At 40.4% G+C, this 26,221-nt stretch overlaps 5 protein-coding genes across 9 annotated transcripts; 3 read left to right on the forward strand and 2 right to left on the reverse strand.

Annotated features, from left to right (window-relative positions):
• Positions 1-493: 493 nt before the first annotated feature.
• LOC129594794 (excitatory amino acid transporter-like) lies at positions 494-4,623 on the forward strand. 2 transcript variants are annotated; one of them, XM_055491595.1, is made up of 13 exons: positions 494-730; positions 1,350-1,747; positions 1,824-2,004; positions 2,174-2,254; positions 2,439-2,538; positions 2,749-2,827; positions 2,891-2,917; positions 3,029-3,216; positions 3,384-3,409; positions 3,480-3,588; positions 3,683-3,746; positions 3,820-3,890; positions 3,955-4,623. In XM_055491595.1, exons 1-13 carry the CDS (start codon positions 610-612, stop codon positions 4,331-4,333), a joined length of 1,824 nt encoding a protein of 607 aa, XP_055347570.1. In that variant the 5' UTR covers positions 494-609; the 3' UTR covers positions 4,334-4,623. The 2 variants fall into 2 exon arrangements, with proteins under 2 accessions (XP_055347570.1, XP_055347571.1); XM_055491596.1 differs by having other exon boundaries at positions 3,683-3,742; positions 3,955-4,115.
• Positions 4,197-8,964, reverse strand: LOC129594799 (uncharacterized). Of its 2 annotated transcripts, none has more exons than XM_055491611.1 (3): positions 8,508-8,964; positions 5,612-7,564; positions 4,197-5,248 (listed from the first exon to the last, which is right to left on the reverse strand). In XM_055491611.1, exons 2-3 carry the CDS (start codon positions 6,108-6,110, stop codon positions 4,755-4,757), a joined length of 993 nt encoding a protein of 330 aa, XP_055347586.1. In that variant the 5' UTR covers positions 6,111-7,564; positions 8,508-8,964; the 3' UTR covers positions 4,197-4,754. The 2 variants fall into 2 exon arrangements, with proteins under 2 accessions (XP_055347586.1, XP_055347587.1); XM_055491612.1 differs by lacking the exon at positions 8,508-8,964 and having other exon boundaries at positions 5,612-7,368; positions 7,463-7,537.
• LOC129594798 (uncharacterized) lies at positions 8,864-16,469 on the forward strand. 3 transcript variants are annotated; one of them, XM_055491608.1, is made up of 12 exons: positions 8,864-9,646; positions 10,619-10,744; positions 11,112-11,367; positions 12,747-13,153; positions 13,643-13,708; positions 14,117-14,280; positions 14,352-14,472; positions 14,607-14,724; positions 15,000-15,150; positions 15,458-15,593; positions 15,674-15,743; positions 16,000-16,469. In XM_055491608.1, exons 4-12 carry the CDS (start codon positions 12,812-12,814, stop codon positions 16,068-16,070), a joined length of 1,239 nt encoding a protein of 412 aa, XP_055347583.1. In that variant the 5' UTR covers positions 8,864-9,646; positions 10,619-10,744; positions 11,112-11,367; positions 12,747-12,811; the 3' UTR covers positions 16,071-16,469. The 3 variants fall into 3 exon arrangements, with proteins under 3 accessions (XP_055347583.1, XP_055347585.1, XP_055347584.1); XM_055491610.1 differs by lacking the exon at positions 13,643-13,708 and having other exon boundaries at positions 8,872-9,646; positions 16,000-16,465; XM_055491609.1 differs by lacking the exon at positions 8,864-9,646 and having other exon boundaries at positions 10,405-10,744.
• A 174-nt stretch (positions 16,470-16,643) lies between these two features.
• Positions 16,644-18,142, reverse strand: LOC129594786 (uncharacterized). Its single transcript, XM_055491583.1, has 2 exons — positions 17,721-18,142; positions 16,644-17,156 (listed from the first exon to the last, which is right to left on the reverse strand). The coding sequence occupies exons 1-2, from the start codon at positions 17,917-17,919 to the stop codon at positions 16,720-16,722; spliced, it is 636 nt and encodes a 211-aa protein (XP_055347558.1). The 5' UTR covers positions 17,920-18,142; the 3' UTR covers positions 16,644-16,719.
• Positions 18,143-24,550: 6,408 nt separating this feature from the next.
• On the forward strand, positions 24,551-25,591 carry LOC129594762 (uncharacterized). The gene has a single exon (XM_055491552.1). The coding sequence runs from the start codon at positions 24,551-24,553 to the stop codon at positions 25,589-25,591; it is 1,041 nt and encodes a 346-aa protein (XP_055347527.1).
• The last annotated feature ends 630 nt before the right edge of the window (positions 25,592-26,221 follow it).

The following is a 26,221-nucleotide window of genomic DNA, read 5'->3' on the forward strand; positions in this document are numbered from 1 at the left end:
TTTCGAAACGAGGTTCAGAAGTATTTACACCATCTGCCAGTCTGTTTCCTCTTAGTTTTGAGAAAACTGCATTTAAAGCCATGTAGACTACCCTAAACGATACACTTTGATTCGAATTTACCGTTGTATCGTGATAATTGACGGTGCAACCGTACAAGTACATAAAGCTGTCATTAAAATAAGGCAATCGTTGTAGTATGTGTCGGCATGAAAAACAGTAAAATTTACGTTGATATGGCAAATACGCAAGCGCTGCTACGAAAGCGTCGTACTTATTCAAATAAAAAAAATATTACACTTCAAGGATTACAGCTACTGCATTCGCAGCAAGAAAAAAATGGCACTGCGTGATCAACACAGCATGGAGCGCGAATAAACAACGTCAATATTGTACTCGTACTACAAGCACCTGTGGCTGTGCCGGCGTACACAGGTACCGTATAATAATACATAGTTTTTTTCCACATGATTCACTCAGCAAGTTTTCCACATTTTCTCTCAGTTATGAAATGATCACGTTCGCTTCAAGCAGTGGTGCTCAGTCGATCGGAAATTTTGTGGTTGAAACTTGAGTATTACTCAATAAAATTTTGTTCGAAAGGAAAAACTATGCCTGCTAGCGTAAACAGCAAATCTAGTGCAAAACTCTCTCCTAAGCGCAGGTGCTTGGCTGTACTACTGGAAAATCTCCGGCTCATCCTTCTAATTGCAGGAATATGCATTGGAGTCGGTAAGTACGCGTACATGTGTTTGTGCCGTTGTAGCATTTGTTTAGCTTCCCAGGATTTAAATTAACAATTAAGTTGAGGCAAAAAATATAGTCAAGTTTTTTTACTGGACAATAGATAAAATTCTAGCTTTTACTCGTACTTTTAAAATGTGCTGCTTAAACCTTAAAACACAATAGAATTAGTTCCAAAATGGTAAAATAACCAAATTTTATAAATGACATAGGAATATTAGTGCTGCATATTTAGATAGTGTTTCAAATATACAGATACTTAAGTACGCGGTGTATACAAATAAGTACGTATTTGCAGTTTTATGTAATATGATCTAGTTTGAGCGAGTAAAATTGTGTTACCGTATGTACCACCTGATGCGAAATATAATTGGACTGAGCTGTTATACGATAGTAAAACTGTAATTCTTGGAATTGTCTTGATGCAGACAAACGGGATGATAAGAAAACATTATCATAAGACGCACGAACTAAGCCGTTAGTCTTTGCCATAAGGCGTTATTTTGATAAAGATCGTAAATGACAGTCATTACTGGAAAAGAATGGGTCGTGTTATTAAAATTGCTTCGAAAGTGTTAAGCTAATTGAAAAGTCGTTCTATTGTTAGCTTTGGCGTTTGGGCTGCGTGCCGCGGGCATCCATCAGAGCGCACGGAAAGTCGCGTATGTGGCGTTCCTGGGCGAGCTCTTCCTCAGCATGCTGAAATGCATCATTATCCCCTTGATGGCCTCCGCCATAATCAGCGGCCTGTCCAATATGGAGAGCGCGGCTAGCGGTCAGATTGGTTTTCGTTCGGTGGTCTTTTACTTGACAACGGTTTTTATCGCGGTCTGCGTCGGGATCGGCATGGTCTCGGCCATACGACCCGGGTACTACGGGACCCCGGATTTGGCGGGTGAAAAGCCGTCTGGCGGCACGGGACGAGTGGCTATGACGGCCGATACTATAATGGATTTGATCAGGAATATGTTCCCGCCAAATATCGTGCAGGCTTGCGTAGCGCAAGTATGTGATACAGTATTCTGTCATGCAATGATAGTGATTATTGCGGTATTGCCTAAACTGTGAAAGTGTGCTGTAGTACCAAACACAGCTAATGCCACCACCCAACAAAGTAGTAGCCGTTGTCACCAATTCCACCGGCAACACGACACTGAGCACAACCACAACGACAACGCCGATGACTACCACTTTTATCATCATGGCCAACAATAGCAACACCACTCACCTCCTCACACCCCAAGGCCACTTTGTTATTCACGGTAATTGCTAGGAAATTTGGGTTCTTATGACTGAAAAGAATATAAAACAGTACTGTATTGACAATGCTTTCCACGATATGATATGATGTAGAACAACTGCGAAATGCCTGCCTTCAATATCCGCAGATCGTAAACCCATTTTAATCAGTCTCGTTGCATTCCTTGGCAGACTACAGCGACTGGATTATGACCAGGAAGGTTGTGGATGGAACCAATATTCTTGGCATAGTTGTGTTCAGTCTCGTTTGTGGTACGTGATACTTACCAGTTATTCAGAAGTTGCCGCAACCGATACTCTATAGGATAACACAAATGCAGAAAATAGCGTATCAGACTAAAATTAATACGGTGAGATGAGTGATACTGACAGTGACGTGAGCTACGACTTTTTTGCTGGGTCAGGTGTTTCAGTGATCACAATGAGTAAATTTCAGGAGTGGCAATAAGCCGTCTCAAGGAACATGGAAAGCCCTTAGGAGATTTTTTCAGGTCTTTGAATCAAGTTGTCATGCAGATCGTCGACTGGATCATGTGGTATGCGCGCCGTATGAGCAATCCTGGAACTATGTATTACGTTGATTGACTCATTGAACATCAAAATAAATTGATTACTTTTTTAAGGAAGCGTAGCCTTGTTTTGAAACCAGCGAGAATGCGATGACCTAAACAACGTTTTCACTGCTTTTCGGCTGGAAGTGAGCAACGATTTGCTTCAGTATTTATGCCAGTGCCTGTATTTTTTAGGTTGGCTCCGATTGGCGTGTGCTTTCTGGTTGCTGGACAGCTTCTAAAAGTGAAAGACTTTGCTAGTATGTTCGCACAGGTAATCCGCTTAATTTAATTGCAATAACATTGATTTTTTAAGCTCATTTTGTAATGTTTGCAGCTGGGAATGTACATGGTGACCGTTTTGGTGCGTTGCATGAAAGATGACCTTACCTCCAGTCTTTTGATTATTTCAATCGCAAGTTTATTATTGTATCATGTTCTGCCAATCGGATCGTACCCTGTGGTGCGTTTGTAGTCTGGACTGGGTATTCACGCCTTTCTGGTCCTGCCGCTTATTTGCTTTGTCTTCACTCGCAAAAATCCATACCGAATAATTCATGGTGGAGCGAGGGCTTATGCTACCGGTTTCGGCACGGCGTCTAGCGCGGCAACCTTACCCATTACAATCAACTGCTGCGAAGAGAATAACAAAGTCGATCCCAGGTGCGCTTCGGGTATTCGTTCAAAACTTAATTTTATAGGTAAGTACTTGGAAGGACAAATAAGCAAAACAAAACTACTTTCTCTTTATGCAGTTGGTTATCTGCTCAAATTGGTACGTACAGATTCCCTAACAAGCTTTAGTTTAAATGGTTATAATTTATTTTTAGGATATGCCGATTTACGCTACCTATTGGTGAGAAATTAAGGAGCTATATTTTCTTCCTCTTTTATGCAACATGAATACCTTTAATCTTCGTATGCAGCCACTGCTATCAACCTGGATGGAACAGCTCTCTATGAAGCCGTTGCGGCCCTTTTTATAGCACAGACAGAAAATGTTCCAATGGATTTCGGCAAAATTGTCGCCGTAAGGTAAACACTGACTTTTCGTCATAATGGCTAAGCATGCAAAACATTTTCGGCCGCAACACAGAAATTAGGTTTAATCAAATATTGTTGAATTTAGTGTTACGGCTACCGCAGCGGCAGTCGGTGCAGCGGGAATACCTGAAGCCGGACTTGTCACGTTGGTATATTCTGAACAAATATTAGCATTACGCTGTTGAAATATGTCTCTAATATAACAACTACATTGCGATAAAGGTCATGGTGTTGGACGCCGTTGGGCTTCCCGCCGAGTTCATTGGAATTATTCTGGCGGTCGACTGGTTGTTGTGAGGACGATCTATACCGAAAACATTAGTCAAAATATTTCAATAACTTTTTTTCCGTTTGCAGGGATCGCTTTCGAACCGTAGTCAACATTCTCGGCGACGTGATTGGTGCCAGCGTAATAGAACATCTGTGCCGCAATACTCTGAAAGAAATGGATGACCGAGATTCGCGAGAAATGGTTGAGGTTATTCCCGAAAGCGATCGGGCTTCCCCGGATTCGCCCCCTTCCACTGCCGACGATCTTTACGGTCTGACTTCAAGTCCTTCACCGACAAAACCGAATGACAGGTCAAGATCTCTCTCGACTACAGATGCTGCTATAAGAGAGATCACGTACACTGCGACTCCAATGTCCATAATACGCAGGCTAAGTTCTTCTATGGGTCAACGGTATTCCCTGTCGCCACCTGTCAGTCCACATTCCAGGCATTCAAATGTTTGACTACCATACTGAGTGCCCTAATAACTTATTTAACGATCTGTTTAACATGGCTGTAATTCATAATGAATACTGATCGGGACGTGTTTTAAAACTGCCAACTTGAAAACACAGGCCGACTGTAAATTAGCACAGCCAAGATGCTAAATCTAGTAAGCTTTTCGCAGTTTCCGTTTTCCAAATCCTTACAATTCTGAGCTGCCACTTTGTTGTTAAAAATTTGCACTGTGTTATAAACCGAACTTGAGAGCGCTTGATGCCCAATAACGTATAGTAAACAATAAAAACTTGTAGCAGAAAGGCGCTGTTAATAGACATGGCGCTTTAATTTGATCATTTCAAATTAGTGCGTAATGCATGGCAAGTTGTACTTTAGAAAAATATATGACACTTTTAAAGTTATTTTTCAGCGAGAATTATTACATTATACAGACAGCTTATACACATGGGTATAGTTGACATTCTCTTCGCTGAGGGCAACAATGCACATCCACGGATACAGCAGAAACGTAAAGACGGTGATCAGATAAATGCACGGATTGGTAATGCAACAGCCCGGCGCAGTCGTCATATTGCTGATGAAACCATCGACCTCGAATATCTCGTCCACACTGAATTCCTGATCCCGCGTTCGGTTAGCGCTGATAAACGCCTCTTTCTGCGCTTCGAAGGACCTTCGCGTGTCGGCATCCGCTAACATAAACTTCTTGTCAAAGAGAATATTCACCACACCACCCATGTTGCCCAGTTCGGGCGAGGCATCCGTAAACGTGTGAAAACGAAACTCCTCCGTGCCGGACCAGGTGGTGATTTGATCGTTGCGTCGTTCGGTTCGCATGGATCCATCGGGATTGGTTATCACCGTCGTGCCGTTGTCGTAGTGGAAACACTTCATATACCATGTAACTCTTGGTCGCACTGAGGAGAAAATTGCACGTTAAAACGATTGTCTAATATTGATAGTTACTGTAATATGTCCAACGGATTTACATTGGACACGAAAAATTTTAAATCGGTTTTGCGATTGTAGCCGGTTGGGGAACGCAATAAGCGCTGGCGTTTGTACGCGAGTGACCACGGCAAGTTTGGTACAAGGCACCGATTTAGGTACGTTCTACAGTGGACTTCGTAAAAATGTATACAAGTACCCACAAGTCGATAGCGCTCCGCATATGAATGGATATGCGTTCAGTGTACATTCGTCGCGTACTCGTACCAAAGCCAGTACATTCGTCGCTCATTCTGTTGTGTAAGTCATACGGTACACAAAAATTCAGTTACCGCGCCGAATCGTTTGCAGGTGCTCTTCCAACTGATTTGACGGTAAGATGACAAGTTTCCATACTTCATTGGTAAACGCATCCGCCAAGTAGACGAGCAATCCAAATCCCAAAAGAATTCCACCGAATGTCGCCCGCAGACCAAACTGTTTCTTTTCCTGCCAGCTGGCATGTGACCCCAAACTCAACACACTGCGCTGATACGCCGCTTCCCACATGCACAATCCAATACCCACGATGATGGCGAGGACGATACCAAAGCGTACACAGCACATGCCTGGCCCGCTACCGCTCCGTTCAGTGGTGCTGGCGGTGGGCTGTGGTTCGATGCGTACATGGACTTGGGATGTCGAATGGCGGGGTAATGCGGAGGAAGTCGATGCACCTCCTCCAGGTTGGATGGGGATGCTGATGTCGAGATTTTGAGTGTAATAAACTGCTTCTTTGTAAGAAGGCGGATTATCGTGCTGGTCGTGGTGTCCGGTAGATTTGCGATCCATTGTACCGTACGTAATAGGAAATCACCAGTAATTACAAGAAAGGGCCCAAAACCAAAAGTTCGAAAGAAAGCAAAACAGTCTACAAAAAGGGTAACAAACAAAATGATGGGCAGCAAAGTTAAGGCAAGTAAGTAAAAATGCTAGTTATAGAAACCACGTCACGATATGATGTTTACTTATTGAGATATGAAAAACAGTTTTAAAGCCAAAAACTGATATTTCGAGAGGGGAATGAACAAAGCTATTACAGGCAAGTAAAGATTATAAGTAATACAAAAACAAAGACAGCCTGTTGCCGTTTACTACGAGCAGCTATACGGCCATACGAGATCGTAAAAACATATTAATCAGACTCCAAAAAAGTGGACCTCAACAGTGCTTAGCAGTTGTTTAGGTCTTATGCTACCGTCCACAATGAACCGTTGCTGATATCTGATTCAGTGTTTACTGGAAAAAATATGACGCGGAAAGCTGCACAACTGCAGTTTGGGAGACCGCTCGCGTGAATATGGTGCTGGATGCATATAAAAGTATAAACAACATCATTCCTTTGCAGTCAGACTCAGGCGAGTCGAAGTCTTGGAAAATCGATGTGTAAACAATCCCGGGTACGAGTACATCGCGAGAGTTCCCAGACTACCGCTGACGTAAAGGATCACAAGGATATGTGAATCAGAAATGAAGTCATTCTGACATTTTAGGAATGTTAGGGATCTGTTGCCTTTGTAAAGGAAGAGGGTGTGCGTTTTATTAGTGCAAATTGAGGAACGAAATTAGGAATTCGAAGCTGGGCAACTATAAAAACTATAAATACCCACGTCGACTACCCTGAATTATGGCTGGTGCATATTTAGAGGTGCACATCTCTTCGATTTCCTGTTGATTGGAACATAAGGAACATACATAATAATTATTAAAATGTACGTGACACTTGTATTTTCTCGTGATGAATAATTATTATTACTCATATGTCCACGAAAGCATCTCACATTTAACATTATTAAATTTTTATGAATACGCCCCACTAATATCCAATATGTCTTACGCCATTTCGAATCTTTAAATGAATTCATATGAATGCACTGCATAAAAAATTTGCAGATGTTCGTAATACAGGTACGGACATCAAGCATTTCTCTGTATCCAGTACCAAGCTGAATAAACAAACAAACAATAACTTTAGTTCGGGAAAGCATAAGTTCGAACCGTAATCACCATAATTACCGTCTTCGTGCTTCCAGGCATCTCCAATGTCACGCTGCGGATAATAAACAGCCATATTCCATCCATTTAACCAAACCAAAACACAATTGTAGTGGCTACCCATCATTTTCGCGAAAAGGTAAACTAACTTGCATAGTGATGTTACGCGAAAGGTCATTCGTTTTCTTCCAGTTATAAGACAACCAGAATTTCATCGTGTTGGTACTTCTCTTTCTGAAGTATAGGTGACTCTTTCTGGTAAAGAAAAAGGTCATTTTGGCATTGAACCGTTGCGTAGAGTTCCAAAGAGCAACTTATGTTTGCACTTTATGTAGTTTCGCACTTCTGGAAAAGAGAGTACCGGTCCAGAATATCGAATTAATTTCTTGTATTTTGGTAATTTTACCCTGAATAATTTTGCAGTAAATAGAATGATGGAAGACTAGAAAAAGCAAAAAAAGTAGCAGCAGCAGTGCCATCAAAACAGGATGTTTCATTTTACGGGAAAACAATTCTCAAGTAATTCATGTACAATCTGAAGCAAATAAACGCAGTTAGGGCACAACAAATACTACTCTAGTACTGAAGTATCTATACATATTAGCGGTGCCCTGTGTTTTCGATCGCACCGGCAGATTCTATCCACTCCGTGTAAGGCAAAGGTTGTTTTTATTAAAATACAGTACAATACTTACTTGCGCGCTTAATATTAGAGCACATAATTATTATAGAAACGCTTTTCATAATTTTTATGTATAGCATTCGATTGGGCAGGCACATGCTGGACTATAAATAAACTTTCTTGATACTCATATTAATTGTCCTCTTGTACATACCCGGCTGTTTTATATACAATATCTATATAAAGTGCACCAGTTTTCTGTACCTACTGTACATATTGTGTACAGAAGGATATACGATATAATGCTATTTGAATTTCGTTAAGTGGGCGCAAGGAAGAATTTACTGCATACGGTAAAGTTATACATTATTGTACGAATACGTCTGATTACTGTATATAATTAAGCTTTGATACTGCAGTAGAATATTCCAGTGTTTGCGGTATAGATATTAGACCGTCTACTGCATAATTATTATAAATATCACAAAAACAATAAAAAATCGAATAGTAAGTATGTGTCTGGACTCTGAAGGAGCATTCCGTGCTGTTTTTACTGAACAAAGTTTGCAGACTCGCTTCAACTCGCAAATTCCCGGCTCCTGCCTGCACCTTGAGATCAGTGCCATAGAAAGATCGAGCGCGCATTGCATTTCAGGGATGAACAACCCGAAGAGGATCACGCACGCTACGGCATGCATAGTTGCATACGGCAAGTATACAAACATGCACGGCTAGCGTGTGTGTGAAATTGTGCCGGGAAATCGATCGATCGGAAACCCCATTCTGTAATCCTGAGTGCGAACTGCATATATGTAAAGCTTAAGCGTGTATATTCACTGGTTTCAGAATGCAACCGATGAACACAAATTTTCGAAGGAAAGATTCTGCGTCATAAAGCGATGAGATAAAAGTGTAACTCGGAGAATGATATACAGTATGGCCCATCTGTGATTCCGTGTAGTCTATGTGTTTCAGGGACTTTGGCTGTAGAGTTCAGTTCAGTCGCATGACTTCTGTTTGTCGGTATTTCCGGCGAACGGGATAATGGCTTACGCATGTTAACGATGACTACAAAATTTATCGAATAAAGGGTTATGAGCTGAACTTGTACCGCTGTGTTGGATTTGCGTCACATACGTACTTAATATACGAGTAATTACGGTCGTCGGTACGAGATGCTGTAAGCTTTTTGCATTACATTCGTTCCAGTTTCCACTGGTGCATAGCACTTGCATCGGTATGAGTCAAGTAGCGTTTTTTAGCCGCAATGAGTTATGATATGACACTGTCTGTCACAGCTTCGCCGCCTTTCACTGAACCGCTACCGCTAATTTACCATACGCGCTAGTTCTAAAATGACGTCAATGTCTTTCCTGCAACTTATCGTGAGAAATCTTGTCCGTTTCTTTCTCTAGTTCGATTATATCTGCGTCGAAACCGTCTAGTTCGACGTTCGTTTATATTAATTTTGATGCAGAAGTTTTCCGCAAAGGTCTTTTTTATTCGTGCGGCTTTATTAGGTGCTTTCTGTTCTTTTTAGTGTGAAAATTGTTTCAGTGACTGTGAACCGTATTGTAATTGTTTTCTTAATCGCGGTTGCAAAGTTTTAAATCCTGACATTCTGTTTTGTCCGTTCATCCATTCCGATCTGCAAATCTCCTCCTGCTTATCCAGCTGAAGGACTTCCGCTTCCGTTTGGGATTGCTTTAAGGTTGGAACACATTAAAATACCCACGACTTATATAAATATATAAACATATATATATATATATATATAAATATATATATATATATAAACTACACAATATGAATATGATGTACAGTATACACAGTAGAGAACTTTAAGAAAATTTTGTGCCGATCAACCTTTGTGCGAGCAGTTATTAAAATTAATATCCTGCGCTGGACAGGGTATACTTAAATAAATACTTGAAGCATGATTTATTGTACAACAATAATGACAATCTATATTATTGTTATAATTTAAATGCACATCCATGCACTGCGGTGTGCACTTGAAAGATTGCAGAAATGGTGTACAAGCACGATAATATCTAATCTTTTCTACTGATATTTATATAAATAAATTATTACACCATTCTGCGCTTTTGCTTACTGGTTAAATATAAAACGCTAAGAAAATTAATACTTGCTACTTACCAATAAAAAGATGTGGTAAACTGGTTTTGTGCCAAGTTTTTTGTCTTGTTATTAGCATTTAGCATTATATTAAGTTGCATTCAGAATTTCCGTTGGGCATAATTTTCGACATAATAATACTTAATAATAATGTTCGTTTTTCGCCGACTGCGGCTGCCTTTTTGACTTTGTACTTTGGCTAGTACAGTAGTAGTGTAGTACATACTTGTATTGTACAAGTCCAGGTACAGTGCAGTTGTAGTTTTGTGCAAACCTTTCGTATCGAAGTCTTTCGATAGCTCCGATCAGCAGCTGACAAGCAAGCCACCACAGTTCTATTCGTACTTTCTGTACTTCTACTCGTATTATAATGAGCAGCTATGCAAAAAAGCTTTAGGCAATCACGATGATGCAGTCTGAATGTTGCACGTTATAAAGAATTTACTTGCATGTTGCATCAGAGTGATTTTGTTTCCGTCGCATGCAACTATTGCAGAACGCAGCCGAAGCCAGATGTTTAATTTTTGCTGGAATTGTTTGACAGGTTCTCGAAGTTAACTCAGTTAACTTAACTGGTTAACTGTTAACATGATGTTATTATATCGACGGCGACCCCCATCGAGTCAGTGGAAATGGAGTACACCGAGCGTATCCTCATTCTTTCTCATTTGTAAGTGCGAAGGTAGAAAACTGCTGCACAGAATGTTTAGCGATAAATAAAAATCTGAAAAGCGCGCAATGGTTGACGATATTTTTGTACTCGCCAATAATTTTTTGTCGCTAAAAAAATGTTGCACGTAACCGCCCGGTGGGGCACGGTTTAAATTAGTATATGTATACCGTTTGCGTAACTTCCGTAATGCTTCGCCTTCGTCCACATTAAATGTTAGGATTTTTTTCAAACAGCATACGTTAAAGCATATCAATATTGGCAGAAATTATATGTTGTTCCTGGCCGTGTTCTGGGTTTAGAATGTGGACTTGTAGACGCACATGATGCAATGAGAATGATGTGACTGTTAATCGCCCTGTTGTAGGTCTAATTCTGAGCTGTTTGGCGATATGGCCGTGCGACGGCAGGGGCGGTCGGGGTGGCGGTGGGGGGCCGTGGAGGGGGCAGCCGCGGGGGCGGATCGCGAGGCTCGGGCGGGTGGGGATCCAGCTCCAGTAGCAGCAGCGGTGGTTCGCGGTGGGGATCTAGCAGTTCCAGCGGTTCCGGTTCGAGTCGCTGGGGATCGTCCTCCTCCTCGTCGTCATCGGGCTCATCGCGGTGGGGAAGCAGTGCTCCTTCAGGTAGGCTTTGCTTGATCCTACTACGAAGTCGATCAAACGTATAATATGCATACAAAATTTAATGTTTTTAAATTACTATTTATGATGTATGTCGTTGCTAATAGTCTTAGCTGTTTTTCGTTGCATAACGACGACAAACATCGGCGGCATTATTTTAGAAATTTATTTTTAGAAAATAAATTTAATTCACCTGGAGTTTTTTTCTTACGCTTAGATATTTTTGAAGAATATTTGAAGGAAGGATTTCGAACCAATAATATTTTAATGATTTTTCTCGCAGTGCAGAGCGCACTCACAACTCATTTTGAGCAAGATTTTATTGCCAATTGGTGCAGTACTTAATAATTAATATTCATTTAGCAGTGAAATTTATCTTAACCTGTAAAAGTTGTCGGTATTTTAGGTTGGTGAATTTGTTGAAATAACAGAATGGAATAATTATGTTCTTTTAAAAATTTTTTCGGAATGTTTTGTTAATTATTTATTGCGCAGCATGTGTTTGAAAGCAATTAAGGTCAAGTGGGAATACTGTTAGTGGGACGGGGTCCCAGTTGGCGGGATTAATCAAACACGGTGCTGGATATTTATAAGCCAGTGGAACACGAACAGAACACAAAGTGGCAGGTAACCGGAGAAGGTGATCGAGGGGCTCCGTAGTGTTAGCACTTGTTGGATTATGTGGTGGTTGTTACGCCGATCAGGTTACACCCGCTACCGTAGGCATGCTGTTAATCCAACCTGTCGGCATTTTACTCGCAATCTGCTGGCGTCATTCGCTGTTATGAAACCCTGCGAATATTCTCCGGATTTGTCACTGTATACCGGTATTATGTGTCGGTATCGCTGTTCATTCTCGGACTTGTTTTGTCGGAAAACCGATTGCAAAAAGGGACTCTCTTTTCCACATACTGGCTTGCAAAGTGTTTGTAAACGCAGGGTTAACTGAAAAAAAGACGTACAGTGTAAAGAATTGCTTATTGAAGTAGACACTTATTGTTTGTCGTATTGACACGTGTAAAAACGTCGGAACGACATTTTCTTTGTGCTTTCCCATCGCGTTTGCGTAAAAGAGGGACGAAATACAACATACAACAACGCAAAAATTCAACACGATAAACATTAATTATGTTGCGCTGTTGTGTTTATTACTTTATTATTCATAATTATTAATTTAAGATTAATGCTTTAAATATATAATCAAAACCTATCAAAACCTATAATCAATATATACCTATATGTTGAAGTATGTAATCAAAAAAGTGCAATACTTACCTGTTAGCGAATTAGTACGATGACATGACTTAATTAATGGCAGTAGTAGCAGCCATTTTATTAAAATTTGTGCTCAGTTAACTAACGCATATTGTAATGTATTCCAGGAAAATATGGCTCATCACGTCCGGCGTGGGCGAGCGGCACCACGTACCGTGCTCCCAGTAAAACCATGTCCCGTGTGTCTTCCTCGTCGTCCTCCGCGGGTGTGGCGCGGCCCAGTTATCCCCGTGCACAGGCCCGTGTTCCGGTGGCATCACAGTCGTACGCTACGCGCGTGGTCTATACACCCGTCTACACGAGCTACACGCCCTACCGGAAGGGATATAGTGGCACCAATATGGCCATGTCCATGATTGGCGGATACTACTTGGGTCGGATGATGTCGCGGCCATGGGGCTACGGTGGATATGGTTACCCGTACTATGGTGGATATTACGGCGGAAGTCCGTATTACGGCTATGTCCCCTATCGCGAACGCTATCATGATTACTTCACCACCACGATGCCACCGGTAAGCAGTATTTTTAGCATGGTTTGAGCGGCAGCGATTGGCATGATTGTCGGAGTATTATTTGTAAATGTTTCAAAAATAATCAATAGTTTTCACCTGAAACAGTCAGCAGATCATCAGTTCATTACCGATGATCAACTGATAATTTTCCTGTGTCTTATTAGTCAGTGTAAAATTTGTTTGATCTCGTTTGCCCTTGGGAATTAGAAGGTTAACGTAACGGTTGCATTAACGATTACAGCCGAACTAAGTAGAAATATTAATCGATTGCTGCCGAGTGTCGTTGTGGTAATTGCTTTGTGTATTTTGGACTAGCACGTCCATATTTTGTTTTTCGGCTCCCTGCTTGCCGTATTTTTCTGGATAAATTGATAAATTGCTAGAAGCTTTTTTTTTCGTTGTCGCTTTCAGGTGCTTCAGGCATGCACATGGGTTTTTTCCTGTAGGATAATAATTGGGTGCTGGGCTGTCTGTAAAGTTTTTCCTTAGGTTGTCAATGGGTATGGTGGGGATTACATGGAAAGGTGGAATAGACGCAAGGTGTATGATCCTCTAGTACGTGATTTTCTGTGGTCTACTGTATAGTGAACATTATTCTAATTATTGTCGTTGTCTTATCATTTTCTGCGTAAATACAGATATAAGAATTATGCTGAATTATCTCTTTTATTTGTGTCGCTAAATTGTTTTTCTTTGGTGCTTTGCTTTTGACTTTGTAGCGTGACATTGGTATTGTGTACGTGTTGAAAGCGCTTGCTCACATTGAAATAACATTTTGATTTTTAAAATAATATTAACCGTGCAGTGATTTTGCTATCCCGAGTGCCGACCCGGCACCGGCATAAAGCAAGCAGCATTTGCCTGTGCATCTTGTGACTAGGACTGCGTGCTGGAACTGCAGCTGACAAACTACGACAACTAATTATCGTATGAATCCAATTTAAATTGTGATTTATTTTGCAGACGGGCATGCTGCGTGTGACAACACCGGCCCAGGCAAAGGACATTGATCTATGCACGTTGGCGCGTTGGAATCGGGAATTGCCTTATTCGGAAGTGCCTAACATGGCCCTTCTCTTCCTATCCAATGATACCGTTTCCGGCAATACAACAGCAGATAAAGCCAAGTAGGAAGCTACAATAGAATTGTTGTAGCCTTTTATTTTTTACAGCTTTTATTACACATTTTTCTTTTCAGATTTGTCTATGAATTTTTCAATGAACTGCCTCGTGCCTATGCATCATACAACTCCAGCGGAGATATCTTCACCATTCCTGCGGCGTATGATCTGAAGAAGTGCAATATTCAAAATACGGAGGTGAGCATATTACGTTGTAGACTGATTTTTTAGGTCTTTTCATTTTCCCCGGTAAAGGATTTCTGTTTTTGCGTAACTACGTACAGTTGACATATGTTATGTAATGTGTCCTGTAAATGCGGAATGTTTTCCAGGGTGCTGATGTAACACAACCACCCGCAGCCAATACTGTGGAAGAGCCGATTTTGACAGCTGCTCGGAATGTGATCAATTTGTATTCGAATGTCAGTAAAGTTCCAGATAATTTACCAGGTAAGCAGATCAGTGAAAATGGGCTACAAATAAGAAATGTTGTCCAACATTTGCCGTACTTTGTGCTCTGGATATTTTTAACCCGCTGTTAAACGGTCTTGATGCTTTGGTTTCTTTTTATAGAACTTGTACCATTTATTCTAAATTGATTGTGTATCATTCAAAAGTTTATGTGAAAAGTGTGCGGCTGTCTTGTTTAATTATTCCTTTTCCTTAAAATTTTTGTTCTGTTAAACCGTGGACTGCGGTTAACGCTATGTTTGCTCTATTGTTAGATCTGGTGACTGCTGCCAGAGCCTGCATACCACGCTCGGATAATATCGCTCATCCGGAAGTGCTGGCGTGTTTGGATTTCTCTGTTACACCTGATCAGCTCGTGTCTCTCAGTGAAGCTAAATCCATGTTTAGCAACGGTGAAATCTGCAGGTACGACAGAAACTACTTCTGTTTCGTTGTAATTCTGCATTATAAATTGTTATCTCTATGAACTCCAGTTTTTTTAGCTAAATGGCATCATTATTGTTTTACGGTTACAGTGCGTTATGTGTTTAGTATTAAACGGTGAATTTTATCTCTTTTTGTCGAAGATGTATAATTTAAAATTGAGATAGTGTCTTAACTATAGATTCTGTGCTCGTACCGCTAGTAAACTCCTGACGATAAAGCGACGATAAATAAAGCAGTAAAAGCTACATTATAGTAGGTTAAGCCGTATGTGATTGCCGTTGAATAGGAAACAGCTGAATCCAGACATGCTGAAATGCGTACCTTCCGGCGATACGGCCACATGCCGTCTGGAGCATCTCGTGGCATTGAATCTCTTTGCACGCAATTATTACATGTGCACCGCCGAGTTGGAAGAGGAAACGGTGAGGCACTGACAGTGATGACTGTTGACTGCCTGGGTGGGCTTTCGTTGTTGACCATGCGTGTCTGTTTGTCAATGCAGGCGCGGAGAATTCGGGAGCGGACGGAAGAGGAAGCGTACTGGTATGGCAATGGAGCGAACAATAATTCTGGTAAGTTGGCATGTGATTACATAATATTTGGCCGGCTTCGAATGAAGTTGAGCTGTATTTTTTTATTCAATCTTTCACGCTCTGAATTTTTCTGGTAAATTAGTAATTGAAGTTTTATGAGTATTAATACGTGTTTGTTGATCCTGGAACTTGTAACTCGTTCTCCGGGGGATTTTTTTTGCTCACGTATTACTTGTGTACTTTTCAAAATAGCTCGTCTGGATGCGCCGATTTAAATGGTTCTTGATTTTTGCAGCTTTTATTTTATTTACTCTTCTGACTGCTACAATAACCATCATGATGGATGCCTTTTCGTTGAGGAGATGACGCTAAATTCAGCAAGCGGTTTTTCATAACATTGACCGCACACCGGTGGGGTCCGGGGATGGACGAGGTTGTGGGCTGACGATTTCTTCTGAATGCGGATATCTCACATTGAGACGCGCTGTTGTTCAACACACAAACTTTTAAATGATCAAAGTGTTCCTCTCGTACTACCGAAGCGTTCGACAATGTCGCTGTAATTTTTATTGTTATTGCTGATTTCACGGCATGTCATTCTTGTTTTTAGTATTGTCACAGACTTTATGATATTGTGCACTTTTGAAGATATTTTTATTGATTGTTTTTTCTCTTCTGTTGTTTCGTTTAAAAATTGTACAGTAAAAGAAATGGTCTTTTACCGGTGATGATGGGTAACGAAACGATACAACGTGATCGATCAATAAGAAAACGTAACGTACGGCAATTACCTTAGAATATACATTTCACAATCTTTTGACGTTTAAATGATATATGTACACATAATGTGCTAATATTAAATTCGAACAACATATGTGCCTAATGATTTCGTGAAATGCGGTTCTCGGAATTGATAAAATTTGGGCGGGCTTTTGGCAAGTTACGCTTTATTTAGCTGACTTAAATTATCTGAGAGACAGTTGTGGACTGTACAGCGTACTAAATAATAGTGCAGTTATCCTTGTAAACAGTAGTGGAAGACATAAATAGTCATCACTGGCAAAAAATTTGCAAACAAAACACTGGATGCACTCAAAGGCAAGCTGGCGTAGACGTTGTCCAGAGCGTTCAAAGTAATAGCCGCTGCTTTATCACCGGAAGTGATCAGTGGACAGCAAGGGCCCGGATAACAAATGCCGGCTTCCACGTACTTGATACCGGTGTTTAACCAGGTGGCGTTGGATGAGAACGCTACGCCGCCGGTCACTTTGCCCAACTCTCGCAAACGTGTATCGGAGAAGCGATTTAAAGCGGCGCCGTCGCGATTATAGAGAATTTTCTCACACTGACAGGCTGTGCGTAGGCCGGTGCGATTGACTTGCCAGGAGTCGGGCAGACTGCGACACTGGACATCCGTCGTCTCCAGTAGGCCGTGTACTCGAATTCTGGGATCTAAAAATTAAAAAAATTACAAAACCTAAACCTACAAACAAATTGTGTGTGAAATCAAAGGAATTTTACGTCCAGTTGAAGTTATGAAATTTGAGTTTTTGGTCGTTTTTATTACGTCGTAATTAGCACAAAACAGTCACATTAATCAAATTCTGTATCGAAAGCCGTCAATTATTAATTACAGTTAAACAGTTTTCTAGGTTGAACTGCAAAAGATTTTTAAAGCTTTTGTTTAGCGAATCATACGCAAAAAAACTTGCTTGTTTGTCTAACTGTAAGTGCATATTTCATATTTGGAGTTAAATTTTCTAATATTAATTATTATACTTGTAGTACTTTTGTTTATCAACACACGTTTTTATTATTCGTAATTGAAATTTAATTATTCAAGCAGATTACATTTTTATGACGAAAATATCGTGAAAGAATTTGTCTAAAAATTAAAAAAAGTTGAAATACAAAGTACGAGATATAAAAATCACAAGACAAAGCAATACGCACAACAAAATTCTACGGTTTCTACAATTCATTTTATGGGTAAATTATTTCGCTTTCTTGGCTTACCAACAGGTCCGGTAAGAATCCAGGAATAATCAAAAGGAACTAATCGGTTGGTTTTTATACCGGCATTGTTGGCCAGGTTCAAAAGTTGTATCCGGGGATCGACGGTAGGCGCCAGCGCCCGTGTCGTTCCAAACAGCATAACTAGGCCCCAACATAGTGCAGGGAATAGCTTTAATAAATTATTGTACAGCATTGCCATCCGATAATTTTCCGCATCATTTACGCGAAGCGCCAAAATTTATTAGCGCACTGCACCGAATGCGTTATCATGAAAAAGTCGTTAAACATGTCGCACAGATCCAGCTGGATGCCGACGGTGAAGTGTCATTAACCTGGATTTTTCTCTCGTCCGAAACGATCCTATAAAAATGGAAAATTAAAGTACCGGGCGTTGCGAGTGTTTGACAATCGTTTCGAGTTGGTGTTGGGGAAACATTTACGGAATTATTGGCTTTTCTATGATGGCAATTACGTGGGTGTTTAGTAATCGACTTGATTCATACATCGAACGCCGGTATCCAGTCTATATCAAGGCACGTCAAGGTGTGAATCAGGTGTATAGCACAGCACTGAACTGAAATATTGCGCGTCTGTATGAATCGATTCGTGACATATGCCGCCTATTGCCGGATGATTAATTGTTTTCTTGTTTTTACGACTGCAACAAATTACTTGAGCAAAGTATTGAGCATAAGCTGGTATATTCCTTTAAAGTCTTTATTTGCAAAATACAATTAAATGCTATTTCAACAACAAAGCGGTTGATACGCAGAAAGTGATGCAGCATTTTTTTGGACCGTTGTAATTTGATTCGAATAATTCTGAATAATTCGATTAGAGTAATCTGTATACATATATAATAATTTTAATACTGAACAAATATATAATAAATGTACATTTTCTGATCCTTGAATGTTACTAATTAGTGACGTTTGCAGTTAAAGCAGGTAATGACATTAATTCAAGTAACATAGCAAAGTACGTGCATATGGCCATGTAAAATGCAACAAAAAATATTCACCGTAATATATTTTCACATTAAAATGATCATTTCTGCACTGCTGCCTACTGATTTAAACAATCAAAGAAATTTTACGAAAATAAATTAATGACTACTAGGCACCCATTGATGGCATTATTAACTTCAGCAGCGATATATCGATAATAAGAATGATATAAATATAGTGAAAAATGGTGGTGCAAATTGCAAAGCAACCATGGATTATAGAACAATCCATAGTAAAATTGTTGCTTTGCACTGGTATCGTTCGACACTTGAAATAATCAGATCTCGCTTTGAATTACAAAAGCTAACAGTTGAATACAATACAGTCGCAGTTTACTATCCGCACTATGGTCTGCATAACATAAGCTTGCCTGCATTTGATTGAGAGGGCGTACAAAAGCCATTTCCGGTCAGCGTAACTCCATACGGCACAGCAGCCAATATAGCCAGATTGCGGTTTTATGTGGTATTTCTCCCATCAATAAAATAAGGATTCCTAATTTGCAGTGGCGAACGAAAATCACCCAAAGATACAGAAGCCAGACGACAGAAGATTACAAGTGACAAGTTAGCGCAGCTATAGTGGTACAGCGGTGGTTTTTTTGGATTTTTCGTGCGCGTATGCAATTGCATCGACTTCTATTTTCGCTGAGGTTATTAGTGCAAAGACCGCTTTGAAAGATCGATGGAGATGTGGCTCGGAAAAACGGTACAAGTAGTGCCGTCAAAAGACCAGCATGTGCATTATGTACAGTGTAATGTACAAAAAGATCCAATAAGATTCGCGAGAACAAGTACCGCCAGATTTTATACTATATACACTCTGTCAGCTACTTTAACCATGTGTATCGAGTTACGGCTGCACCGTGATGGATATCGATATACCGCTGTTTCTGTTTTTCATCCACAGCATGAATCTGCCGGTGGAATACAAAAATTCTGATGTACATATTATTATGCTTGTAATAATATTATACGCTGTAGTGTGACGTGCTTACGCGATTCAGAACCTTAACTCAGAATACAGTTTATCTACATATTAACTGCAAGATGTAAAAGTAAATTACTTATTTCATACAATGCTAACTAAAAACTAATCATGCAAATGCACAGTGGTATCTCAGTGATCTAGCTTAGTATCGGTATGTTGCTGAAAAGCAACTTATTAGGGCTAGCGTTACTGAGAAAATCTCGCGTATAAATACGTTAACAATTTGAAATAATGATAATTTTTAAAATAATACATATACATGGGATCATATGAGGATCAGCAAAAAAAACAAGCTGATGTTTACATGTGATAAGCAAATGTCATTTTGAGCAAAAAAGCCGTGCTTGCCTAAAAAATTATGTTAATACATACAAGAAATGAGCTATAAAACCTACAAATTGTTGTTATTGGTTTTAATTCAATTAAGTGATGCAAATTTCTGTGTCTTGGCATTGTGATTATATATATCCACTTGGTTAGCTTATACATTAATACAAATGTACATTTAGCATTGTCATCTGTCTCGGTTTATAAATGAAAGAAAAGGTATAGACTAGGAGGCCGAAAAAATGTTTACGATTACTATGCAACAAAAAAACTGCGAAGGGAAAATGTTGTGTGACGCAGAAACACCACTGACGCTAAAGGCTTCTTGCATGCCCCAAAAATGAATATAAGAGATTCAATGTCCTTTTACCGGAAAAAGAACAAAACCGGAACAATTACATAAAGCATTATGTATACATTCGGCAGTTATATGCGCGTACAGAGTTTTGCAGTTGGGTGTGTTTTGCAAGGTACACTACTTTTAAAGCGTATTTAGCGAAAATTCTCAAAGATTTTTAAATCAATTTTGAAGAAAAAGTAAGGTCACTGGAAAAATTTTTTTAAATTGAATCGGTAGCAGACAATGCGCAGAGCCATGCGCAATGCCTTTCGCATTGCATCGGGCTGTGCGAATACGTTTCGGTGCATACATTGCATCGCGCAATATTTCATACGGTACTCGTGTAATAAAAATGGACAAGACTCATATTAATATTTTCTTCGACCATAAGCTGGTAGAAGTCTCCCGGTGTCTTCATTAGTACCAGAATGCGGGGGGTGGTATCCTGAACACGAAATTGCATAAAAGCAGCATGGTCGTTCCCGGTTTTCTGTCGGTTTTGATTTAAGTGTGATGATAATTTCCATTTTATATTCGACCAGAGGGTGGCTATGCTTTGCCGGCTTCGGTTCGGAACGCCCAAGTACTAGTACATAGTGTGTATTGTACAATACTCTATACAATACATGCAACTTAGGTTAGTTTGTACTTTGTATTGTAGCTACTAGCAACATCGCGAAACACTCTGCATTTAGTTACACTGTCTGTTGTCCAGCCAAGCGAAAATTAAACGGTTCCGTATGCTTGATAAGTGCAAGTTAGACAACTGGGAATGTCTTACACGTAAACTTATGTTTGTTACGATTAGTTACCAGTAGTTTTCATAAAAACAAAGTGTAACAATATTCCCTAAGTGGTGCCAGCGCTTAATACTGCTACACTCAGCCCGTCATTTCCGTAAATTATTCATTATTTCTCTAGAGAAAGCGATACTAGTCGCCATCGCACCATTGCATTTCATGGCGCAAAAAGTGTCTGGCGGTTTTTATTTAAAACACACCGGAATTCTGTTACCTGCATATCTGTATATGGCGTAGTTCTAAATCAAACCGGTATATCCAGCTGATTCATCATTAAAATGTAGCTACTGCGTACACTCTGACCAGTTTTGAACATGCCGATATCGATCGCGCTGGCTTACGGCCTCACAATCGTGCATACTGCATAAAGCATGCCGATCATATTTTCTAGGGAAGTCGATGATTTCATAAGTACGCTGTATGCACATACACAGGGTCTCTGAATCCGCATCCGTGCTGAAGTATCCATATTCCCCTCTATGGTGTAAATTCCACCGTCAACATCACATTAATTTCCTGAAAATCTTATTCCCTGATTCATGGTGACAGATCACTTGGTCATTGACTGTTTACAACTGACAATTGTGAGCGATTTGGTCGAGTAGTTCATTTATTATTTTATACGATTTCTTGTAATCTTTCCAAACCATGTCCTATCCGTATCCCCAGCAGCCACAGCAGCAAGTGTATTATGCGCAGCCTGGTTATCCATCCGGAGGAGCGTATCCCGGCGGTACCACGGTCCAGTACGTGAGCAACCAGCCTCCGCCCGTGTACTATGACCAGCAACCCGGACCTGGAGTGCAATATGTGCAAACCGTTCCAGGACAAGTCGTGTAAGTCCCTAGCATGTTAAAAGTAAAACTACCCTCGTATTTCTTGTGTATAGGTGAAATTCTCTCTCGGAAAAAGGATGTAAGCGTTTTGGCAAACTGTTTTTTTAAAACTGGGTACACAGGGTAGAATAATTTACGTAATAGACTTGTAAACTGGATTATGCAAGAAAACGATATTGACTGAATTTCTACAAGAAATCGCATAGTCGTAGAGCTACACGTAAACCATAGACCCTGATAGTATTATCAGTGTAACATTAAAATTTGTTAATTAATCAGCAAACATTTTTAATAAAGTCGTAAATACCGTAAATACTCGTATTATACCGTATTATCTACGTGTGTACTCAATAAACGGGTTGATGTACTATCGATGTGTTTTGCAGGTACCAGCAACCACCGCCGAAAGAAGAGGGCATCTGCGCCAAGATCTGCGCCGGAGCATGTTGTGCTGCTTTGTGTTGTTGCTGTTTAGAATGCTGCAAGGAATGCTGTTGAGGGTCCACCTGAACCGGAAGCACTACTACTCGCTGTTCTTCGTTCGCTGAGCTGGAGTGGCAGCCGTATGGGACGTCTCGCGGGCATATACCGGAAAGCGCTTTGCTTCTGTACATTAACATTTAACACGGGATGCTGTTCAGAGTGATGGTTGGCTTCTCCAATTCGTTTTCTTAGTCTAGAGTAGCTATTTCTTTATACAAATTTTTCTAATGGATGTAATATTGTATGTTGTGACATAGCAGATGATTTCATTAGCGCCGTATGTATCGCAGCGTATTTATAGTATCGCCGTTAATTTTAGAAGCATGACGCGGCACTGATTATTGAATTTGATGCTTTTCTAGGTGTGTATTTGTTAAATATAGATGTTTAATATCGTTCGCTCCGTGCAGTTATCTAAGGATGCTTTTACTTTAAATAAACGTTTTTACAATGCCTTTTGCAAGAATTTAGTTAATACGGTATTTTGCTCTTGAAATACTGCTATTAATTATATTTTATGCATATGGATAAACGAAGGCTGTAGTACACTACTGCGTAATATAGTCTATCATTGCCGTTGCTCTAGGAGTGCGAGAGGAATGAATGAACATTCCTCTCGCACGGAATGTTCCTTCATTCTTCTCGCACTCCTAGTGCAACGGCAATGAGTCTATACTTAAGTATAGCGTATAACCACAACGTTTAAGCCTCAAGATTTAACACGGTAATGCTCAGAGTGTTTTGGGGACAGTTCCGTCTATTCTTCATTTAGAAGATGCCAGCCCAAGGCGTTGCCTTTTGCTAAGTGTGCTGAGTAAAATTATCTCGTACTGTAGTATTTATGCACATGCCGCTGATTGTTGTAACATTACTTTGTGAGTGAAAATAATTATTGTATTACCTCAGGAATCCCTTACCCGGTAGGGTTCACCGTATTACCTAGAGTACTATTCCGCCTACGTATGTTATGGGACCACGTGCGTATATATCTATAGACTATAGAATATTTTTGCGTACCTCTTCTTATCACGCTTGATCATAGTCCTTCATTTACTGCTTCCGATTTAACTTTCAACTACTGTCACGTTTCTTAAATGTCACCCGGCCACGGTTTTTCGTCCGAGTAATATGGCTAGGTGTCGTCAGAATTGAACAACTGACTTCTGTGCTGCCAATTACTTTTCATTCACCAAACCTAACAGCCAGTGGCAGGTTTCCGGAATCTGGGAGTAACCCGGTCAGCAGTGAAGCAATGCAAGCTGACATCTGTAAAAATCAGTTGAGCGTGATCTTGGACCGGAAAGTGTGATATTGAAAAATTAAACGTCAGTTGTTCTTTCGACTGTGCTACTGTGCGATCATTAGAAAGCGAAAGTTTGGAATATATTTGATATATATAGCTTATACGCACAGTTGTGCACTACAGATAGGTAAGCTGAAATGCCGAATATCGATACCGCAGGTTATGAGGTGGGGCACGATCCATCATTCCAGGGGATTTAAAATTTCATGTTTGGCGAGGGAAACGCAGGTAATTTTTCCACACCAAATTACTAAACGGACTGGATATCCGTCTTTATCCGAGATTACTGCTAATTGGTAAAGGTCACATGTTACTGATATCACAGTATGTCATATCTCGTGATCATAGCATTCTTATGCATGGTATATACGGGACAATATCTTACACTACCGCGCCGATTATCCAGTATGCGAAACATCCGTTCGAAGGAGAGTTTGTTAATTAAATCCTGTCAACATATCAGTCTACTTCGAAGTCGCTCTGGAATTAGTGTACTTGCGGAAAGCCAATCCTTCGTGAACCTATCACTGTGTTTCGCCGTTAATTAATATCCTGCTTATTGCGTCGCTTACCATTAGACCTAGATATAAGTCATCATCTACACTTCATCCTTGTTTGATAATTGATATGATGTCTACTTGGAAGAAAGACATCCGTGTGACCAGTAAAATTACATAAAACCTAGATGAGGACCAGTGTTACAGACTCGTAGTAGTTTTTGTTCGGAAGTAATTTTGTGAAGCGATGGATCTCCATAACACGACAGCTTCCAATTGGTCCAGGCCAGCGCAGCCCGCTGCCCGTGCCAATTGGTCAGTCATCACCAATATCCGCATCGCCATCGCCCTAGCATCTTTTATCATGAACGCCGGTGTATTGATATTCCACTTCGTTAAACGGTCTTTCATCACACATTTCACGATTTACTTACTATTCCTGTATATTGCCAACACAATTTACTTGGTCGGCGCCCAACCCATCCAGTTTCTCAGCGACATTTACTCGGTCAACGTGGCATACTTCGGGCCGGCAGCCTGCGGGGTCTACAGTTACGCCCAACGTGTGGTCAGTATTGTGCCGGTGATGGCGCATGTCCTCATCGCGGTCAACCGGCTATGGGCGATGACGTATCCGATCGGGTATAAAAACCACCACACAAAAAAGGTCGCCACTTATATCTGCGTGGCGATGGCTGGCTATGTGCACCTTATATGTCTACCGGCATTTATCCTCTACATGCCCTTTCGGTATAAGCCCGATGCGTCCGGTGTCATAAAATGTGAAGGCGCGATGACACCCATGATGTTCGTCTGGACGCGGGTGGACAGCTGCTTAAATCGTTTCGTTCCGTTGTTTCTAATTATTGGAGTGTACATTTATATTTTTATAAAGCGCTGGAGTAAGCGCACCAACCAGGTCACCCATAACACTAACTCCACGGAGCGACAGGATCGCACACAGACAACCAAACTGTACACTGCTATGCCGGGAATTCAGGAGGAAAGTGTAGGTCATTCATCATTTGTGGAACGAGCTAAACAGCAGCAAATGGATAGGCCACGCAGAGAAACAGTTGGCGTTCGGAAAGTAAAACCGTTTCTGGTTTTGACAATGACAACGGTTGGTGTCATTGTCTGTTGGCTGCCATTAGACGTCATCTATTTTTGCATGGTGTTTCTGTATATGCCCATTGGATATGCTGTTTCGGGTGCGCTGCATATGCTGTACACCGTGCAAATCCTTTTTGATCCGTTAATGTGGATCTTTAGCTTGCGGAAGCCTTGATAAAGTAATTAAAGTATTATGTTGGTGTTATGGCTATATATATATATATTTATAAAATGTAGATCACTGGTCACCTTAAAAGATTCTCTACAAAAAAAGTTGTTAATTTTATGGAAAATAAATAAGATGAAGACTGTGGAGACGACTTCAAGATGTACTTAATAAAACATAAACTGTATGTACAAATATTCTTGAATGTACTACAAACAAACCATTGTGGAATTCCAAATCCAAGATTCCACAACCTAATTCAAACAAATAAAAATTTCTTTGGTGGTAGAAAATCATAAGTCACAGTGGAGTAACGGCCATAAGCAACACGGGTCATAAAGGTGTTACAAAAGTCAGCCGAAAAACGTAGACAAGACGCCGAGTAAAAAGGTAAAGTTACTACGTAAGAAAGCTTGTCGACAAAGTAACAGTGGCACTTATTTTGCAGTATGTTCGTAATTCGCCCTTTAAAATTTCTTACTGGTAAGTGCGGCGGCAATGTCCTTACTTATAACAGGATAAGAAGTGTGTCCCAAGACTAATCTCTGTCACATTCGCTGGAAATAAAGCCACCTAATTATATCATTTAATTCGGGCGTTCTGTGTTTCATTCCGGAATAATTCTCACGTGGTTCATTA

This window comes from Paramacrobiotus metropolitanus, unplaced genomic scaffold (genome assembly GCF_019649055.1).
Source record: "Paramacrobiotus metropolitanus isolate TYO unplaced genomic scaffold, Prichtersi_v1.0 Parri_scaffold0000071, whole genome shotgun sequence".
NCBI lineage: Eukaryota > Metazoa > Tardigrada > Eutardigrada > Parachela > Macrobiotidae > Paramacrobiotus > Paramacrobiotus metropolitanus.

Excerpts from the sequence above, each read along its gene's own strand:
- LOC129594794 (XM_055491595.1), top strand. The coding sequence starts at position 610 with ATGCCTGCTAGCGTAAACAGCAAATCTAGTGCAAAACTCTCTCCTAAG. Across the intron at positions 2,539-2,748 it reads ATCGTCGACTGGATCATGTG|GTTGGCTCCGATTGGCGTGT; the intron begins GTATGCGCGCCG and ends TGTATTTTTTAG. Across the intron at positions 3,217-3,383 it reads AATAACAAAGTCGATCCCAG|GATATGCCGATTTACGCTAC; the intron begins GTGCGCTTCGGG and ends ATTTATTTTTAG.
- LOC129594799 (XM_055491611.1), bottom strand. The coding sequence starts at position 6,110 with ATGGATCGCAAATCTACCGGACACCACGACCAGCACGATAATCCGCCT. Across the intron at positions 5,249-5,611 it reads CCTGCAAACGATTCGGCGCG|TGCGACCAAGAGTTACATGG; the intron begins GTAACTGAATTT and ends TTTTCTCCTCAG.
- LOC129594798 (XM_055491608.1), top strand. The coding sequence starts at position 12,812 with ATGTCCCGTGTGTCTTCCTCGTCGTCCTCCGCGGGTGTGGCGCGGCCC. Across the intron at positions 13,709-14,116 it reads GCAAGGTGTATGATCCTCTA|ACGGGCATGCTGCGTGTGAC; the intron begins GTACGTGATTTT and ends TTTATTTTGCAG. Across the intron at positions 14,473-14,606 it reads GCAATATTCAAAATACGGAG|GGTGCTGATGTAACACAACC; the intron begins GTGAGCATATTA and ends AATGTTTTCCAG.
- LOC129594762 (XM_055491552.1), top strand. The coding sequence starts at position 24,551 with ATGGATCTCCATAACACGACAGCTTCCAATTGGTCCAGGCCAGCGCAG.
- LOC129594786 (XM_055491583.1), bottom strand. The coding sequence starts at position 17,919 with ATGGCAATGCTGTACAATAATTTATTAAAGCTATTCCCTGCACTATGT. Across the intron at positions 17,157-17,720 it reads GATTCTTACCGGACCTGTTG|ATCCCAGAATTCGAGTACAC; the intron begins GTAAGCCAAGAA and ends TTTAATTTTTAG.